The sequence below is a fragment of the Plecotus auritus genome, assembly GCF_963455305.1.
Source record: "Plecotus auritus genome assembly, chromosome: 15".
Lineage (NCBI taxonomy): Eukaryota > Metazoa > Chordata > Mammalia > Chiroptera > Vespertilionidae > Plecotus > Plecotus auritus.
Genome location: NC_137781.1, coordinates 7,716,159 through 7,735,395, shown reverse-complemented (window position 1 = coordinate 7,735,395; position 19,237 = coordinate 7,716,159). Strand labels below are relative to the sequence as shown.

Below are 19,237 nucleotides of genomic sequence, written 5' to 3'. Positions count from 1 at the left end.
GGAACCCTGGGGAGGAGGCCCTTTTCTCCTAGAAAAACAGGCGACCACGAGAAGGGAGCCATCACCCCGATGCCCTCCGGAGAGCCGCCTTGGTGGCAGGGCCCTGAGCAGCGCGGGGACCGCCGTCTCCACGCCGCCTCTGGGGTGGCAGCCCTCCTGCCTCTGACAGGCCCGCAGGCCCCCAGCCCCGGAGCGCAGCCAGGGCAAGTGCTAGGGGAGGCAGCGCGGCGCTCGGAGGGGGTGCTGGAGGCAGCCCAGGCGGGGTGGGTGGCCGGGGCCACGGCGGGCGGGCCTCCAGGTGGCTCCTGGCCGAGGTCCCAAGGGCCACCCCGCCTAACCCCGGACAATTTGGGAAGCGGATCTGCAGCCGCTTGCACCGGGAAACCCCTCTGAGTGAGAGACGTGTGCGGCTTCGGGACGGCAGTCTAGTTGGAAAGGGGACCCGGGGTTTGTCTCCAAACACAGTTTCTACTTGGGTTGGAGATTTAAGGCGGAAAAATGGGAGCGCGTCGCCGCCCTAGCACTCTGCAGGGCTAGCCGGCCCGGGGACTTGGCCCTTTCTGCGTGGGGAGCCGCGGCGCGCCCCGTGTCCTGGGGTCCCCGAGGTCCCCGCGGCCAGCGCCACAGCCGGGCGCCTCGGTCCCCGCCCAGCTCCCCCACCCTTCGCGGGCGGCGCTGAAACCCGAGCGCGAGGGGGCGGGAGGCGCGGCGGCGGGGGCGGCGGGGCCGGGCCGACATTGGAGGGGACCCGGTGATGGATGGCGAGGGCGGGGCACGCGGGGAGGGGGCGCGCCGGGCGCCCGCGGCCGAGGGGGACCGAGCCGCCCGGCTCCTGCTCCCGCCGGCGGAGCGAGGCTGCCTTTTCTGCGCAGCGTGATTGATTTTCTGCTTTTCTTCTAAACTCTTCTTCCAGGGAGAGGCTAGTGGTAACAGGCCGAGCTGGATGGATGGGTATGGGGAGAGGGGCAGGACGATCAGCCCTGGGATTCTGGCCGACCCTCGCCTTCCTTCTCTGCAGCTTCCCCGCAGGTAAGGCATTGATTGCCCCGGGCGCGGGCACCGCCGGCTGCCGGGCCCCCTCGCAGTCCCCGCCACGTCTCCGAGAGGGTCGGTGGCGCCCCCCTGGGGGATCTGCCTCCCATTTCCACTGGTCTTTGTTTCTCCCACTCCCCGCGGAAGGCGCGATGATGCCCTGGGAAATCCAGGGAGGACCCTACTCGGGCTGCATTGAAAAGAAGCCGGACGGAAAGGTCTCTTGGGCCGAAGGTGCCTCCTAACTTCCCAGAAAGGGGGGACCAGGGACGCGCCCCTTGGAGGCCCTGACGGGAGGGGCGCAGGGGAGGCACGGCCTCGGAGCAGGGGGCACTTTCCCCGGCTCCTCACCCACCACTTTGCAAACCTGCCGGGTGTCCAGGGGTGGCCCCGGGGGCGCCCCTGAGGTCCCGGCCAAGCCACGCCGGGAGCCCTAGGACTGGGCTCCTCGCAGCCCGTGTTCCTGTTTGATAACATCCCGCGTCGCCCCTGTTTGTTTTTATTGTGTCAGAAAGGGAGAGAATTTCAGAATTAAAGCTGAAAAAGCCCATCTGTTTCCAATGAATCCCCCATAGTTTTTCACAATGTTTTTGGCAGATCGCTGCTTTCAAATTCCTCCGAGCCCGGACCTCTTGTTTTTGTTGGGGGAAGGGAGACCAACTCCACAGAGAAGCATTTGTTCGTTCCCAAACGCTCCAGTTTCTTGACTTTTTTTTCTCCCCCCCCTTTCGGGGGGGAGGGGAAGGCCCGAAACTTAAATCCCTGCTCTGTTTTCTTTATAATGTTTCATAAAACTTTATTTCATTTTCGCCATATGCCGCTCACAGCTGGGAAACGCCAGTTAAACCCTTTATACCCATTTTTCTCCTCTTGCTAAAAAATACACATAAGCCCCGGCGTTAGGGCCCAAGGGTCCCCTGTGGCGAGGCGGCATCTCCCGGCTGGTGCCATTGTGTGGCGAGGCTCTGAGGTGTCTTCTTGCGAAAATGCGAGTGTGTTTCGCTCCGCAGCCCAACGCGGATGCGCAGCCCCCGCGCGCCGCGGAGCTTTGCAAGAAAGGACTTGAGTTAGACCGGGATTGCGTCGTTTCGTTTTGCTCCTCAGCCAACTGGGTTTCAGGAACTGGCAGAACTGGGCCATCCAGGCTGCAAGTTGCCGCTCCGGCAGGGGGACCAGGCAGGCAGGCAGGCAGCACAGGCGGCGGAAAGGGCCTGGGATCAGTTTACCTTCCCGCCCTGGCCCTGCTTCGGGTGTCCCCAGCGGCCTCCGGGTGCAGCGCGCTCAGTTCACACTCAGCAGCTGCATCCCCGAGGGTGCCCCGGAGAGCCCTAACCGGCTCCCAGCCCTGGATTCCATTGGGGAGGCCCAGGCCGAGGACAGGGGGGGGGGGGCGGGGTGTCAGTGCCCCAAAGAGCTTTGGACCTCCTGCGCCCTGGCCTGCCCTGGGGATACTGAAACCTCCGCAGCGGGTCAAACAGCAGGGACTCCTATTCCCCACCCCCACCCCTTTTTTAAAAAGGCATTTTCTCCATCTACAAAGCGGTCTGGCTGAAAGGCTGATTTGGTTCCTTCCCAAGAACTAAGGGAAAAAAATTAAATTAAAAATGACCCTCTCCTTGAAAACGAAGTTCCCCTTTGGAGCGGTGGAGTTTGCAGCGTGTGCATCGTAGCTCGGGCTAGATAAAGATCCAGCCCATCGGGCGTTTTATCAGATGGGTTGATAAATGGCTTTTGTCCCTGCCTGCCCTGCCGTGGGGGGATGTGAGCTCAGCTCCAAGCTGAAATTGAGAAGGGGGGCTCAGAGGCCCTTAAAACAACACCTTCCTGCTCTTAAAGTGGCAGCGCTTGTTAACTTCTTGGGCCAGAGAGGGAGAAAGGACCGGCTGACGGGGGAACTCCGAGGCCGCAGGGAGCTGCGAGGGCTGCTGCTGGTGGTTTTGTTGGTTTTTTTATTTCATTTCTCCTTGTTTCAGAGTTTGAAGCGTCCCCGTAGTCTGGGGAAAGCTGGTGGGTTAGTTATGTAATTCACCAGCCCCGAATTCCATCACTCTTGTTTCCAAGAAGGCCATTTCTTTTTGGCTTCGAGGCCCGTAACTCAAACCTGGCCGATGGAACAGATAGCCGCCGCACTGTCACGCCAACTGGCTAATGTTGCTTCTAATTTGAGGCCTTAACAGCTGCATTTAGGCAAAATTGCCCACCTTACTGAAACCGGAGCTTTCAAGAGCCCCAAACTCAGTAGGGGGGTGAAGGGGGGCGGGCGGGAATCCGAAAAGTTGTGTGCTCCCGAAACCTGGGTCAAAAGACAGTTTCTTAAGGAAGAGACGGAATGAGCCCCGTCCACAGCAGCGATGGGCTGTCACGGGCTTTGACGTGTTGGCAGAGGGGCTGCAGGTCTGAAGGAGAGCGGGATGGAGGTTAGAGGACCAAAGAAAGCTCTGGCAAAGGGTGAGGCACGGGGACATGCAGGGACCCCTGGTGCCACGGCCGCTCCCGCTGAAAACAGGTGGACTGGACTGAAAGCCTGGGTTTGTTCGATGCGAGTCAGCTTGAATGGCCGCCAGGAGTGACCCCAGGGGAGTGCAAATTAAATTGGACGGAGTTATGTGGAGAAAGATGCCTTGACTGCTGCTGTACTGAGAGGGTTTGTGTCATTTAAGACTGTTTACATGTACTCGTTCCGCGTTTATGGCACACCCACTGTGCCCCTGGCTTGAGTGACATGGGGGGGGGGCGGGCTTCCTCTGAGCAAGGCTGGCATCTGCCGTCAGGTAAAGGGAAGGGGGATCTCTTGTGTCCCGTGGGCTGTGAGGGTGTCTGCTTGGCTGATGCTGTGCCTTTAATGGATGGCAGAGGAGCCACGTCCAGCTGGGGTGGGGGGACAAGGGCAGAAAAGACGGCTTAGAACAGTCCTCCCCAAATAGCATCCTCTTCAAAACACAATTAATATATGCGGTTAAAACTTTGAAGCCGTTGGGACTTCTTAAACCAGATTCCTAAGAGAAACCCATCCAAGGCACATGTTGTCGATATGCTGGCGTGTTTCCTACAGCGACATATGGATGCTGTACTGCAGCATGGCGGTTCTCAAAGTGTGGTCCCTGGACCAGCCCCATCTGTCTCCCCTGGGAACGTCTTAGAAGTCCAAGTCCTGGGCCACGCCGGAACCGCTGAAGCAGGCCCTCTGGGCGGGACCCCTGGTCTCTGCTTGAACAGGCGCTCCAGGCCGTTCTGAGGCCGAGGACATTGCTGCTCTAAGAATTCTCCCCTTTACTCTTAGACTGCAGCTGTTTTTAAAATGTTAGTCCTCGCCCGGCTGGTGTGGCTCAGTGGTTGAGCATCCACCCATGAACCAGGAGGTCACAGTTCCATTCCCGGTCAGGGCACATGCCCGGGTTACAGGCTCCATCCCCAGTGGGGGGTGGGGGGGGATGGGCATGCAGGAGGCAGCCGATCCATGATTCTCTCTCGTCATTGATGTTTCTCTCTCCCCCTCTCCCTTTCTCTCTGAAATAAATAAAAATACATATTTTTAAAATGTTGGTCCTCGGTGGGGAAACTGAGGCTTGGGAGACCAAGCCCGCTGCAGCGTGCAAGGGTGTCTGTGGGTCCGAGAGATGAGAATCTCTCTCTCAGAGCACATCTCCAGGGATCTGGCCTTCTTGCCTCCTCCCAGGCTCCTCTGCTCCCTCTCCACCCCTGGCTCGGCGTTCCACAGAAGATGCCACCCAGCCCCAGGCCGGGACAGCCAGTTGACAGGGCTGTCACCGTGCACATTTTCCGAGTCAGATTATGTCCTTTGGGGTTTGCTTATGTATTCATTTCACGCGCCATTTCACCTGAGCAGTCAGCATACCCAGACGCCTGGGAAAGCCATCCATCCCTCTGCGCCCAGGTCCCTGCAGAAAGGAGCCCGTTATTGCTCCGCCTGCTACGGAATGTCCCAGGCTCACAGGCTCACACCCGGGTGTGTGTGTGTGTGTGTGTGTGTGTGTGGATGTATGTGTGTGGGTGGATGTGGGTGTGTGTGTGTGTGTGTGGATGTATGTATGTGTGTGTGTGTGCATGTGTGTGGGTGGATGTGGATGTGGGTGTGTGTGTGTGGATGTATGTATGTGTGTGTGTGTATGTGTGTGGGTGAATGTGGATGTGTGTGTGTGTGTGTGTGGATGTATGTGTGTGGGTGTCTGTGTGTGTGGATGTGTGTGTGTGGATGTATGTTTGTGGGTGTGGGTGTGTGTGGATGTAGGTGTGTATGTGTGTGGATGTATGTGTGTGGGTGTGGGTGTGTGTGGGTGTGGGGGTGTGTGGATGTGGGTGTGTATGTGTGTGGATGTATGAGTGTGGATGTGTGGGTGTGGGTGTGCGCGCGCCCTGGGCACGTGCCCAGCTGGCCTGCGTTTGCCCTCCCCCTGCAGGAGGAAGGTGGAGGAGGAAGGCCTGCCCGCGGATGGTGGTGAGGGAGAAAAGCCACTTCAAATGAATGTTGACCTGGAGTGGCCAAGCAGATGAGCCGGGGCTGCTGGAGGCAGAGCCAGGATGGAAAGTTAGCATCTCTGGGGCTAGCCCTAGGCTCAAGGGGGGAAGGGTTCTGCCGCGCCTCAGAGCAGAAACACCAAATGGCTCACCTGCAGGCTTCCGTTAGATCTGAAAAGGGATGGCTGTCTTTGCCCAGAACCACCCTCCCGTGGAACCCGGGCAGCTTGGCTTAGTTCTCCGCCCTAAGCCAGGATGGCGTGGATGGACTCCTGTGCCCTGGCCCTGGCCCTGGCCCTGGCCACCTCGGGTCCCTCCTGCCCGGAGAAGCCCTCAGCTGCCTGGCTGGCAGTCCTGTTAGCCGTGGCTCTGGCTCCGAGTGGCCGCAGTGGGAGCTGGGGGAGGGTGTCCACTTCGCAAGCTGAGGTGTGCCCTCTTCCTTGGCAGGTGGCGTGGTTTCTTGCAACAACTTGGCACGTGTGGAGGCTGGGGCAGGGCAGCCCTGGCTGGGTGCGGCTGGGGGCAGTGCCTGCTGCCTCAGCTCGCTGTGTGGCATCAGCCACCCCTGCCCACACTTGGCTCGTGCGGAGGGAGTTAACCCCCAGCTCCCCAAACCCCACCCACCCACTCGCCGAGAAAATCCCTCTGGCCTCGCTCTTTCGCTCTTTCTCCGTTAGGCCAGCGCCTGCTCCTGCAGAAGGTGCCCAGTACCTTCCAGGGGGGTCTCAGGCTCGGTCATTCCCGGGACCATCTTGGGCTGGACTGGGGAGAACTGCCTTTCGAAAGGTGGCCGGTTCTGTCTGCGTGCAGGTTAAGTCAGGCAGCGTCTGCTGTCCCGGTGACAAAGCCAAGCCATCACCTGGGTGTGTTGCTCTCGGTGTCTGATGCCAAACACCTGCACGTTCCGTCAGGGAGACAGAGTGATTCCTACAGGGGGACACAGACAGGCAGCCCCGGGCATCTGTCCAGCCAGAGCCTCCAGAACACTGCCCAGGGCAGAGCTGACCAAATACTGACCCTAGCGCGGGTGGCCGTCCCCTCCCAGATTCAGAGCTAAGGGACAGGAGCGGGTGCAGAATGGCCGCTGCTCCTGGCTGCTGCTGGGTGTCACGCTGCGGCAGGCAGGTTGGCCCTCCTGGCTGCTGCTCCGTTGCCATGACCACCACCCTCAGGCCTGTTGCTGAAGAGAGGAGCTGTCCCAGGGGTGGGCGGTAGGACAGGGCATGGCATAGGACGACCACTTCAGCACGGCCGTCCCAGAGGTTGAGCAGTGAGCTCTCCTCCAAGCTCCGCCTGCTTCCATCCCAGTTGGAGCGTGGCCTCTTAGGTTACACTGTGTCCCAAAATAGTGTTCTGAGTGTGCCCTGTCCTTACTGGCAATTATCGGGGCGGGGGGCGGGGGGGCGCGATCAACTGGATCTGGTGGGAAGTCCTCAGGCTGGTGCCTCAGGGTCCAGTCAGGAGAATGAAAACCACCCAGCTCTGTCCACGGAGGGATCTTGACACAGGGGATGGCAGAGGGTGTGGGGGAGTGAAAAGGCAAGAGGGGTCACGGAGGCACACAGTTGCAGGAAGTGGTTCCCACCCCTGGGGCTGGGGGACAAAGGGAAGCGGTTTGGGGGCCCCGGTCCATGAGGAGGGCCCCGTGCCTGGCTGGTCTCACTGCTTCTGAGCGGCCCCAGTGATGCGTGGGGGGAGGGGGTGGGGAGGGGAGACAAGGGCCACTGTCCAGTGGTGTGGCTCAGTAGTTGAGTGTTGCCCTATGAACCAGGAGGTCACAGTTCAATTCTCGGTCAGGGCACAGGCCCAGGTTGTGGCTCCATCCCCAATGTGGGGCGTGCAGGAGGCAGCCCATCAATGATTCTCTCTCATCATTGATATTTCTCTCTCTCTCCCTCTCTCTTCCTCTCTGAAATCAAATCAAAATATATTTAAAATAAAAAAGAGAAATAGCCTGGGGACAGGAGGTACACCCGTGTGCGCCTCCAGCCTTCCCTCTTCCGTCTAGTGCCCCCTAGTGGTGGACTCCAACAGGGAGCCCGGTGACCAGAGAAAAGGGCTTTGCCGATCCCTAGCCCCCCCTCCCCCCCCCACGCAGCAGAAGGAAGCTGCCCGACGTTCGCTTTATCAGGGGCACAGCTGGCACTCAAGGCCCTTGTGTCTGGCCCCAACTCCTGGCTGCACGCTCACCAACCAGCAGTTAGCGTCTGGCCAACCGCAGCTGTGTCTGGCCCCTTGCATTCCTGGGACCCGTCAAATCCCGCTGCCCTTCCAGACCTCGTGGGAGTGCTGCTTCCCCGACGCCCTCTCAGGCCTCCATGCTTCCATCTTTGTTGCACTTTAGTACTCAGATAAGACGTGTTTGCTCTGCATTCTGGAAGCTTCCGTGGCTCGCTCTACCTGAGCACAGGCGCTCACGGTGGCTTGTTCCAGGAACAGCATGAAGCACAGTGCCTGGCACAGAGCTGCTTCCAGAACCTTCAGCAAGTCCTGCACGTTACCATGCACGCCCCAGACTTGGACGCCGCCCACTTGGCCAGGGGGCTTGCATTCAAACCGGGCTTTACCCCTTTAAGAAGAGGCAGGTTTTCCCGTTCCCTGGCTCACCGCACCCCTCCCACTCGGCATCTGAAACCTGATCTAATCCCTTTGCACGCGGGTAATTTATTGGTCTATTGGGCTTTTCTTGGTGGCAAATTGCATTGTCTTTATTCCTGGGTTCAGGCTGCGGAGCGGCTTACCGCATTCCTAAGACTCCTTTCTCAGGGCCCGTCCCTCACACCCCCTCTGCGCGCAGCAAAGTAAGTTTTATTGGGCCTCTTTGTCATGCAAACAAGGCGGTAATAATCAGGCTATTCTTCTCCAAGATTGGGCTTGATTAACAGTTCAAAGGGGGTCTCTGAAAGCGGCTAATGCCGTTCGGGCGTGTAAATATTTTCATCCCGCCGGGCCCTGTGCAGCTGGTACTCCCGGCTCCCTGCCTCCCTCGTTCTGTTTGAGAGGCGCTGGGTTGCTATTTAAAGGACAAGCATGAAGCCAGGCAAGCCGTGTGGCTGTGAGTTCTCTCTCCGCTGTGTCTCCGTCCAGGAGGGAGGCAGTCTGGAGCCCATCTCCCCCAGCTGGGAAATGTTCCATATGTGGCTGCCGTGGAGTGAGGCGTGTGGGAGCCAAGGATTCCAGGACAAAAATGAGGGGACTCGGGGCAGGAGGTGGCCCCCGAGCCGGGGTGTCGTGGATGAGACAGGTCAGCCAGGCCCACAGAGCGGCTAGGGGTGAGGCCAAGAAGGTGGCCAGCGAAACTGAGGGCTGTCTTTGGTATACATAGGATGCAATGTTTGAGCCTTTTCTGGGTGGCTCTACAGAAGGATGGAGGCCCCCTGAAAGTCCTTGGGAGGCAGGTGTGGGTCCACAGCTGGAGGTGCCTCGGCAGGAGGGGCCAGCCCTGCGCTGGGCCAGTTCAGTGCAGCGGAGGTCAGATGTCCGCCAGGCCGGGGTGCCGCAGGGAGGTTTCCTGCCCAGGAGGGCCGTCTGCGGGTGGAAAGCGGTGACCTCTGGCCCCAGGTTCTAAAACTCGGGGCGCATCTCGAGAAGCCGACGGAGGTTGGTCCCAGAGCGATCCTTTAGGCTCTGCTGAAGTCGACTGCACAGAGGAGGGAGTGTGGCCTTCACTGCACACGTCAAGAGCAAACGGGGCTGACGCTTCCCAGGGGTTCCCTCCACCCCAGCAGTCTGGAGCCCTGCGTATAGGCATGGCCTGCGCCCACCCGTGCTCGTTGGCAGCCTCCGGACTCCCCTCTGTTTGTCCCCCTGTCGCTAATCCTGAAAGTCCCGTCTCAGGGGGTTGGGTCGTCATGCATCATGGGCTCCAAAGGAGCGTACGTTTCTGGGCGGTGACTGCGCCTTTTTCCGGGCGTCTGGGGTGCAGCCATGGGTGTAAGGGTGAGCGGAGGCTCCAAGAACGTCCCTGCCCCAGGACACAGTGGCCAAGATGGCAGAGGGGTCAGTGGGGGGGACGAAGAAGGGGAACATCTGTAATACTTCCAGTAGTAAAGATAAATAGGTACACAGAAATGGCCCGGCCAGCGTGGCTCAGTGATTGAGCGCTGACCTACGAACCAGGAGGTCACGGTTCGATTCCTGATGAGGGTTCATGCCTGGGTTGCAGGCTCGATCCCCAGTGTGGGGCGTGCAGGAGACGCTGATCCATGATTCTCTCTCAGATGTTTCTCTCCCTCTCCCTTCCTCTCTGAAATCAGTACATTTTTTTTTAAAAAGAAAATAAAGAAATGAAGCTCAGGAAAACGTCTTGTTTTCCATCCGTTCTTTCCTTCCTGGCTCTTCCCCTATTGGCTGTCTCGGGTCCTTTGAAAGGTGACAGAAAGGCCGGAACGGGGCCCCTCTGCCGCCTCAGGAGCCAGGCAGGGGTGAGACAGCTGGCGGCCTTCTGTCACCAGGCACCAGGGTGGCTCCCTTGCAAAGCTGCGGCCCTCCTCCTGCTCGTACCCGGTGCAATCGGATCTCTTTCAAGCTCTCCTCGGACACTCACATCAGCCAAGGCCAGGGTTTTACTGCCTGGAATTCGGGTCTCCTGCTTTTTTATTAAAGATACCGAACATAAAAATCAGCGCCTCTGGGGTCTCCGTGGCAGGTGACGCCACAGCTGAGAGCTTTCCCTTTTGAGGCCGGGCCGGGTTGCATTCCGGGCCCTGACCTGGGGAGGCCTCTGGCCCGTGATTTAGTGCAGTGGGCGTGGAGCGGCAGTGTGACCCCCTGGGGGCGGGGGCCCTCATCTCACCACCACGGGGACTGTCCAGCCCTGACATCCTGACGCCCTTCCCCCAGGCCCCCCGGAAGTGACAGCCCCGTGCATGTTCACTCCAGGCAGACGGGCCTGAAGCTGTGGCAGAGGGGAACGGGAGCCCTCGAGTCCAGTCCCTGATTCACTCTGGGTGGCCTCTTGCAAGCCATTCCCCCCCCCCCCCGCCCCCGATCTACAGCTTTTCCATCTGGAAAGGTTCTGGGGCTTCCTCTTAAACTCCCAGGAAGGTGGGCAAGAGCCGAAGGCTTTAAGCAGCCGGGGACACCCGGGAAGTCGGGTGTGTTAAAGCCCTGGTTGTAAGGCACGGCCGCTTGTAGCTAGCTGTCACTCAAAGCTTGTGAGTGACTTAGACAAGCAAACACACCCCACACTGAGGCATATCCAGCTATCCCTCCCAGTTGCTTCCTAGTCTGCTCTCCGGAGCAGGATGGGGAGGCATGGCGCTCTACCCCCGAGTTGACCAGGGCCTCCTAGCCAACACCCACGGGCCTCTAGCTACATGCTGGTGCCTTCCTAAGCCCTTTAACACTTTCAGCAACCTCACGGGCTAGATACCGTTTCCCCTTCCCAGATGAGTCTCATGAGGCACAGAGAGGTTAAGTAATTTGCAGGAGGTCACACAGCGGCTAAGCTTGGGGCACGTATTGAACATTAGGGCTTACTTCCCTGCCAAACGTCTGCCGCTTTTGCCAGATTCGTGAGAGGTGGCTGTGAAGATGTAAACAGATGCCGAAGGCCCAGGGTGGCCTGCCTGCACCTATAGTCCCGCTGCCCCGCAACACTGACCATTCATTCCCCTCCAGGGCGGGGGCTGTGGGAGGGGCTGCCACCGGCCCGCGCAGCTGCTGGGTCTGCGTGCCGGGCCGCTTGGGGTTATTTCGAGCCGCGCGGAAGGATGTGGACCAGAAGCGAGAAGCGCTGGCCCTGCGCTTGACTGCTACTTGCGGATGGTTTTTTTCACCATCTGGGTGGGTGCGCGTTTGCAGGGTGGGTGGTGCCGGCTCGGATGGGGTGTCCCGGTGCGTGCGTGCGCCCGCCCACCCTGATGGCGTGTCCCTTGCTTCCCCCGCAGCCACCTCCCCGTGCAAGATCCTCAAGTGCAACTCTGAGTTCTGGAGCGCCACGGCGGGCGGCCACTCCCCGGCCTCGGACGACGCACCCGAGTTCTGCGCGGCCCTGCGCACCTACGCCCTGTGCACGCGGCGCACGGCCCGCACCTGCCGGGGCGACCTGGCCTACCACTCGGCGGTCCATGGCATAGAGGACCTCATGAGCCAGCACAACTGCTCCAAGGATGGCCCCACGTCGCAGCCGCGCCTGCGCACGCTGCCGCCCCCCGGGGACAGCCAGGAGCGCTCCGACAGCCCCGAGATCTGCCACTACGAGCGCAGCTTCCACAAGCACGCGGCCGCCCCCAACTACACGCACTGCGGCCTCTTCGGGGACCCGCACCTCAGGACTTTCACGGACCGCTTCCAGACCTGCAAGGTGCAGGGGGCCTGGCCACTCATCGACAATAATTACCTGAACGTCCAGGTCACCAACACGCCTGTGCTGCCCGGCTCGGCTGCCACGGCCACCAGCAAGGTAAGGCTGAGGCTGGGGCTGGGCTGGGGCTGGGGCTGGGGCGGCCTGCGGGGCCCCATCGCCCAGGCCCTGCTGTCAGGGGCGCCCAGACTCAGCCCCCTGCCCACCCAGACGCCTCCTGCACCACCGTGTTCTCGTTATTTTTAGTAAATGAGCAGATTACTTAAAAGGAATGTTCTAGAGATTCTTAATGTTGCCTAGAGTGCGGGGTTTCTCAAAAAGCTGGCCACCACCACTCGGCGTTTGTGAAATCAGCTTTCTGGGGTCAGAAGCCATCAAGCGTGAATCTGTGTATGTGGTTTGTTCCGTTGGGCATAACCTGGCGTACATAATGCACTGTCCGTGGTAAGGGTAGATGGGGGAGGGGACCTGCTTTCTGTAGCGTGCATGTGTGCACCAGCGTGTGTACGCATGCTCACGTGTGCACACCCGTGGCCCAGGCTCCCCTCCCGCACTCACCGCTGGCGGGTGTCGCGTGGCTGGCGGACTCGGTCCAGGTGATGGGGACACGCCTGCCTCCTCAGGGCCGGGCCCACCGGGCCCCTGGGGTTCCCAGGTTGGCAGTGGGTCTGTTTTCCGAGGAAGAACATGTTGCAAGGGCGCCAGGCTGACCCACAAGGGCGCCAGGCTGCCCCTGCCCCCCCCGTTCCTTCCTGTCCCTCTGTGTCCCGGAGGACAGTGAGCTGACGGGCAGCCGGGAGAATTCCTGCCACGTCCCCCTGTGCCAGCGGCCCTCGCGTGCCCTCAGGGGCCTCTTTCTGAGACCAGCCGCTGGGCAGGGAACAAGCGGGTTTTTGCCCTGCGGAGGCCCTCACAGGCCTGTGGCGCCCGGCCCTGACGGGGCAGCAGAGTTGTGGCCGGCGCGCTCTCTGCCCTGTCCCCCTCCCAGCCCTCCACGGACCGAAGGGGGCCCACGTCAAGACCCACCCCCCACTCCCCGCCTTCTCTGCAGCCCCTTCGCCTACACACCTCCCACCTAGAGCCAAGATGAAGGCATGCTGGGAGCCTGTGGCTGCAGCTTCTAAATCCAGTAGCAAACCCACTCGGGGAGGGGCCCTGCCTCTGGGTCCCCTCCTCACCCAGGGGGCAGAAGCGCCAAATGTGATTCCAGAGCCAGGGGGGAACGTCAGCTGCCCCCAGTGACGGGGGTGACACGGCGGAGCCACATACAGCAGGAGTCCGCATCGGGGAGGTGGGCCTGGGCCCTGGACACCGCCCTCAGCTCTCCGCCGGCTCCCTGGGGCCCTGAGCCCAGCCCTGCTGTCCAAACCCAACATGGGTTCATCATTCGTTCTCGGCCCCCTCCGTCAGGTGGCTGCCTTTTCCATCCTGCGGGGCACAGGCTGGGAGTGCCTCCCTTCCCATAGCAGGTTCCAGAAGGAACCGGGCCCTGACGCAGAGCTAGCCCGCCCGGCCCCCCTCTGCTGTGACAGCGGGCCACCTTGATCCCTGCAGCCGGCCGAGCGCTCCGCGGCTTTGGCTGTGTCCCCGTGAGCAGGAGGCACACAGGCCCTGCTGGAGGCGCGGCAGTGACAGGTCAGCTTTGGTGCCACACGGTCCCGGTGTCAGGCAGAGCGGGGCCTGTGGTCACAGGTCGGGGCATCGTGGCTGGGTCCAGCGCCTGGGGCCTGCCCCTGCCTCTTCGCCGAGGCCTCCCATTGCTCAGGTGTGTGGGCTCACCCACCGACGCAGCAAACGTCTGCTGAGCGTTGTTTGTGCCAGCCTCTGTGCTGGAGGTGGCCGCCTCCCCCGGCTTCCAGGCTGATCGCAGACGGAGCTGGGGTAGCAGGATGCTGAGGGCTCTGAGCAGGGCACCGGGGAAGGCCTGCCAGTCCGTGCCCTGAGCGCGCCCCCCAGGACGGGAGGCAGCGCAGAGCCAGGCCGAGGCGGGTGCGGCCCGGACCTCCAGGGGGAAGCGAAGCCAGGGGCCTCCATCGCCAGGCACCGGGGGCTTTCCAGGCCGGCAGGAGCCCCCTGCCCGCCTCGCCTGCTCACGTCACCCCACTCCCCTCCCGCCTGCCCTCCGCGTGACGCCTCGGTCCAGGGGCCCTTGCTCGTTCCCGTGATGATGGCAGGATGCAGCTGGGCCATCCTTCTGTTCTTGTGAATAATCAGAATCTGGGCTGAGCCACACCCCCCCCATGGGAGTGCCTCCCATACCTCTCTTCCCAGCGGCGCTAGCAGCACCCATTTTACAGGCGAGCAAACGGAGGCTTACGGAGCAGAGGATCTTGGGTCTCTGCCTCCCGTCCCCTCTCCCCGTCGCTGGGTCCCCGTCACACTTGCCGTTCTGTCTCACGGCATAATTCGTCTGCCTGGTCTGTGACCCCCCCCCCACCACCCCCCAATGTGACCTCCGTGAGGACGGGCCTCGGGCCGTCTCACACCGTGTGGACACAGCCCTGGTACCAGGCCGGCATGTCGTTGGTGCTGCATAAACAGTTGTGGGTGAACCCGGTGGGGAGGGCCCGGGCCCCTCTGGGGAGGGGGGGCAGCAAAGGCAGGAGCCGCAGCCCCGCCCGGGCCCTGTTGGCGGCGCGCCGCCCGGCTTTCAACAGGCCCCCTTCATGCTGTTACTTGTGGTGAGGCCTGGCACTGGTGCCAGGAGAGTCAGGCGGCCTGTCAGCCTTCCAGGAGACCGTCTCCGCGGATGGCGGTCAGAGCAGAACCAGCCTTTCCTGTTCAGGGAGACGGTGGCACTGGAAGGCGGCCCCGCCCCCAGTGTCTGTGTGGCCCTGCACACGAGGCAGGGACCCCAGAGTCCCTCACGCGAGCCCCATCCTCCAATGGCAGGACCACCCAGTGCCCAGACCACCCTGGCTGGCCCACCTCCGGGCCCCCTGCAGGCGGCCTCACAGCAGGGCAGGAGCCCTGGACGGAGAGAAGGAAGCGGCAGGAGGGACCCTGTGAAGTCGCTGATTTATAGGCCAGGGGTGTAGAGCAGCAGCACTTCGTACGGTTCGATGAGGGGGGCTCGAAGCAGGATGGAGAGGCTGGGGCCCCCTTTATCGTCCCACAGCACCCACAGAGCACCAGCCCGTCCTCGTGCCCGGGAGACGGCAGTGGTCCAGGTGCCCTGGGTCAGGGGGCAGCGGCCTTGGAGGCACCAGCTGACCCTGGGCGCAGGATGGAGAGCGGCTGTGTCTCCAGCCCACACAGTCCTCCTAGTTAGGAGTGTAGAGGGACGAGCAGCCAGACATCGCTGCCAGGATGGGGGCGGTGGGGGCAGGGCACCCACACTCACTCAGGCTGTTTGTCTCCCATCCTTCTCCCAGGCCTCCCACCCCGTGGGCTTGCGGCCCAAGAAGCACAGGGACTGGAAACTAAGAGTCCAGTCCCAGCGGTGCTGCTTGCTGGCTGTGTGGCCTTGGGCAAGTCGCTCTACCTCTCTGAGCCCACGTTGCCTGGTCTGTAAATCGGAGGTCACGTCGCCCTCCCCTGCAGTGCCACGCGGGACTAGGAGTGACAGACGTGGTGCCCGGGACACTGGTGCGGCGAGGGTGCCTGTGTCCCTGGTTCTCAGGAGGACGGTGACTATCGGGGCTCGGCCCAGCCCTGCCCCCCCCCCCCCCCATGCAGGCTCTGGTGGAAACGGGCCTCCTGGCTACAGCCCTGGGCAGGGCTTCACGTTCAGCCTGGAGACACGTCTTGTTTTTGCACACCCGCCCCTCCTCCTCCCCCTCTGTCTCCTGCCCCTCCAAGGCCTGGCTGAGGGACCCTGCGGGCAGCCCACGTGGCCTCCGTGATGTCACCCCTCATCCTTTCTTCAGCAGCAGTCTCTTCCGTGCCACTGCTGTCAGGTGCGGCCCGTGGCTGGCAGAGCTTCCTCAGGAATTCTGCTGGAGGCCCCGGGCCGCGGGAGAGGTGGTGGTAGAGGGCTGTGGACCCTATCAGTTTGCTCTTGCTGCTGTAACAAACGCCACGAAGTAAGTGGTTCTCACAAGCAGACCTCTGTTCTCTTACGGTTGCGCATCGAGAAGTCTGGGACGCGTCTCAGAGGGCTGACATCGAGGTGTCCGCAGGGCGGTCCTTCTGGAGGCTCCAGGGGACAATCCGTTCATTGTCTCCCAGCCTCGGTGGCCGCCAGCATCCCTCGGCTTGTGGCCGCATCACTGCCTCCGTGGAAACGTAGCCTTTCTGTTGTCAAATCTCCTGATTCCACCTGATGGGAATGCTTGGGATTGCCTTTAGGGCTCACCGAGGGCCGTGGTCGGCAAACGGCGGCTCGCGAGCCACATGCGGCTCTTTGGCCCCTGGAGTGTGGCTCTTCCACAAAATACCACGGCCTGGGCGGGTCTATTCTGAAGAAGTGGCGTTAGAAGAAGTTTAAGTTTAAAAAAATGTGGCTCTCCAAAGGAATTTCAGTCGTTGTCCTGTTGGTATTTGGCTCTGTTGACTAAGGAGTTTGCCGACCACTGACAGGGCATCCAGGATAATACCTCCATCTCAGAATCCTTAACCTAATCCCTCTGCAAAGCGCTTTGCCATAAAAGGTCACATTCACAGGCTGCAGGAAGGAGGCCGATACCTTGGGGGCCATTATTCAGCCAATTACAGCAGATAATGACCTTTTGTGTTTAATTAGCTATGCTTTTCTTTAATGGTTCATCTTTCTATATAGTTAATGAGCTGGGGGTTTTCTAGAGTCATGATCTAAAGTTCCTATTCTAAGTCAATTTTACATATATATACACACACACACACACACACACACACATATATAGGGTATGTGTGTGTGTGTGTGTGTGTGTGTGTGTGTATGTATATGTTTTTTTACTGGTTTCAGAGAAGAAGGGAGAGGGAGGGAGAGATAGAAACACGAATGACGAGAATCATTGATCAGCTGCCTCCTGCATGCCCCCCACTGGGGATCGAGCCCGCAACCTGGGCATGTGCCCTTGACCAGAATCAAACCTGGGACCCTCGGTCCTCAAGCTGACGCTCTATCCACTGAGCCGAACCAGCTAGCGCCTACGTCCATTTTTTACAGTAAAAAGAGTAGGTTGTTGTAAAGAAAAGTATTACTAGTGCAGGTGGTGCTGAACTAGGGCCAAATGCGGGAGGGACGATCTGGGGCGTCCCAGGGGCTCCTGGCGTCCCATGTTAGAGCACCGTGAGCGTCGCGAGCGTGGGGCCGGGCCTTCCCCCCGGCAGTCCCCGCCCCGCCTCACCCCTCTCTCTGCCTGCTTCCCTGCAGCTCACCATCATCTTCAAGAACTTCCAGGAGTGCGTGGACCAGAAGGTGTACCAGGCCGAGATGGACGAGCTCCCGGCCGCCTTTGCCGATGGCTCCAAGAACGGCGGGGACAAGCACGGGGCCAACAGCCTGAAGATCACGGAGAAAGTGTCGGGCCAGCACGTGGAGATCCAGGCCAAGTACATCGGCACCACCATCGTGGTGCGCCAGGTGGGCCGCTACCTGACCTTCGCCGTCCGCATGCCGGAGGAGGTGGTGCACGCGGTGGAGGACCGGGACAGCCAGGGCCTCTACCTCTGCCTGCGGGGCTGCCCCCTCAACCAGCAGATAGACTTCCAGGCCTTCCACGCCCCCGAGGGCCCGGGCGCCCGCGGGCCCCAGGCGGCCAGCCCGGCGCCCGCGGCCCCCGACACCTTCCCGTACGAGACGGCCGTGGCCAAGTGCAAGGAGCGGCTGCCCGTGGAGGACCTGTACTACCAGGCCTGCGTCTTCGACCTGCTCACCACGGGCGACGTGAACTTCACGCTGGCTGCCTACTACGCCCTGGAGGACGTCAAAATGCTCCACTCGGACAAGGACAAGCTGCACCTGTACGAGAGGACGCGCGAGCCCCCCGGCCGGGCCGCCGCTGCGGGGCTGGCCCCAGCCCCCCGGCTCCTCCTGGGCAGCCTCCTGCTCCTCGCCCTGCTCCCCGTGTTCCCAGAGGCCCTTGCTGCATAGGCTGGAGCGCGAGGCTACCGCCGAAGGGCTGGGCTTCCCGGCGCCCGGACTCAGAGGGGCCAGGAGGCGGCGGCGCCGGCTGGTGAGCTTGGGGCGGTTCCCTCGGCGCCGACTAGGGCTGCTGCTGCGAGGGCTGGGGCTGGGGCGGCCCCTCCCCCTCCCGAGGGCCCGACAGGCTGTGGGGGACCCACCGGTGCTGTGCCAGCTGTGACCGTGCAGCTGAGTGACGGGAGAGCCGCCCCCGCCCCGCCCCGCCGTGTGAATGTGCACATCCGAGCCCCCAGGCGGGAGCCCACCCTCCTCCCACAGACACGGGGCAGGTCACGCCAGCGCCTCCCGCCCCGCAATGCACTGAACGCCCGGCGACTGCTGCACACCCGCCCGCCGTCCGCGCACACTCACACTCGCACACTCGCACACACTGAGCCTGCGGGCCGGGGCGCCCTCGCCGCTGGGCCCCAGGCAGGGCCTCTTTCCCCGGGGTCTCAGGGCACCCCAGGCCCCTGCCCGGGACAGTGCGTGTTGGCACGTGCTCTGAGCGACGCCACTCATGGGCTTGGATGCCCTTCTCCGGCCCCTTCTCCCCCTCCCCCACCCCCCACTGTGCTTAGGAAGTCGAGTTGAGTTTCTAAATGTCTACACAGAACTAACCTTTGACTTACAGATCCTTCCTGCCCAGCAGGTGGCAGGAGTCCGGGCAGGAGGTGGGCCGCAGGGCGAGGGGCCTGGTGGATGGGGCCAGCTGGCCTGCCCTGATCCTCTGCTCGCTCCCCCGACCCGGCTCCTCCCGTCCACCCAGTCTCATCCGGGAGGGGAGCAGGCGTTAGCAGGCCTCGTGGCCCTGAGCAGCCTTGGCAGGGTCTCCCCCATCGTCGGGTCCCTTCCCATGAGCCCCCGGGCCACACAGCCGGGGAGACCCCCCCCTGGGAGCCCCGGCTGCCACTCCAAGGATCCCAGACCGGTCCCGCCTCTGCTGCTGCTCCAGGCACCCCCACCAGCTGGGCTCCTCTGGGGAAGGTGCTGCCAAGCCCCGCAGCCCTCACTGCCGGCCCCACCCACCCCCTGCTGTCCCGGGACCTCTCATACACTGGCCCAGGAGGCTGCGGACCTGTCCCGCCTCCCCCTCCAAGAGGTCCCCTCTCTGCCAAGCCCCCTGGCGGGCGGGCGGGCGGGCGCATGGGCGGCCCCGCTGGCCGTCAGACAGCCCCTGCGTTGGAAGGAAAAAGTGAAGCACTTTATTTTGGTTGTGTTTGCTCTCGCGTTCTGCTTGGAAGCGGGGACCCCCCCTCGCTGCGTCCTCATGTCTGCGACCTGTGTGGAGGGTCCCGCCTGTACATACTGTAAATTATTTATTAACGGCTACTTGCAAGTAAAGTTTGGGTTTGGTTTTGTTATTTTCCTTTGGA

At 61.8% G+C, this 19,237-nt stretch overlaps 1 protein-coding gene across 3 annotated transcripts in view; it reads left to right on the top strand.

Annotated features, from left to right (window-relative positions):
• RGMA (repulsive guidance molecule BMP co-receptor a) overlaps window positions 1–19,237 on the top strand; it is a 28,507-nt gene extending 9,270 nt beyond the window's left edge. For all 3 annotated transcript variants that reach the window (XM_080651658.1, XM_080651660.1, XM_080651659.1), the window contains exons 2-4: window positions 914–1,029; window positions 11,400–11,914; window positions 17,112–19,237. In XM_080651658.1, the coding sequence (XP_080507784.1) occupies window positions 914–1,029; window positions 11,400–11,914; window positions 17,112–17,831 (1,351 nt within the window). In that variant the 3' untranslated portion in view covers window positions 17,832–19,237. The remainder of the gene's footprint in view (window positions 1–913; window positions 1,030–11,399; window positions 11,915–17,111) is intronic.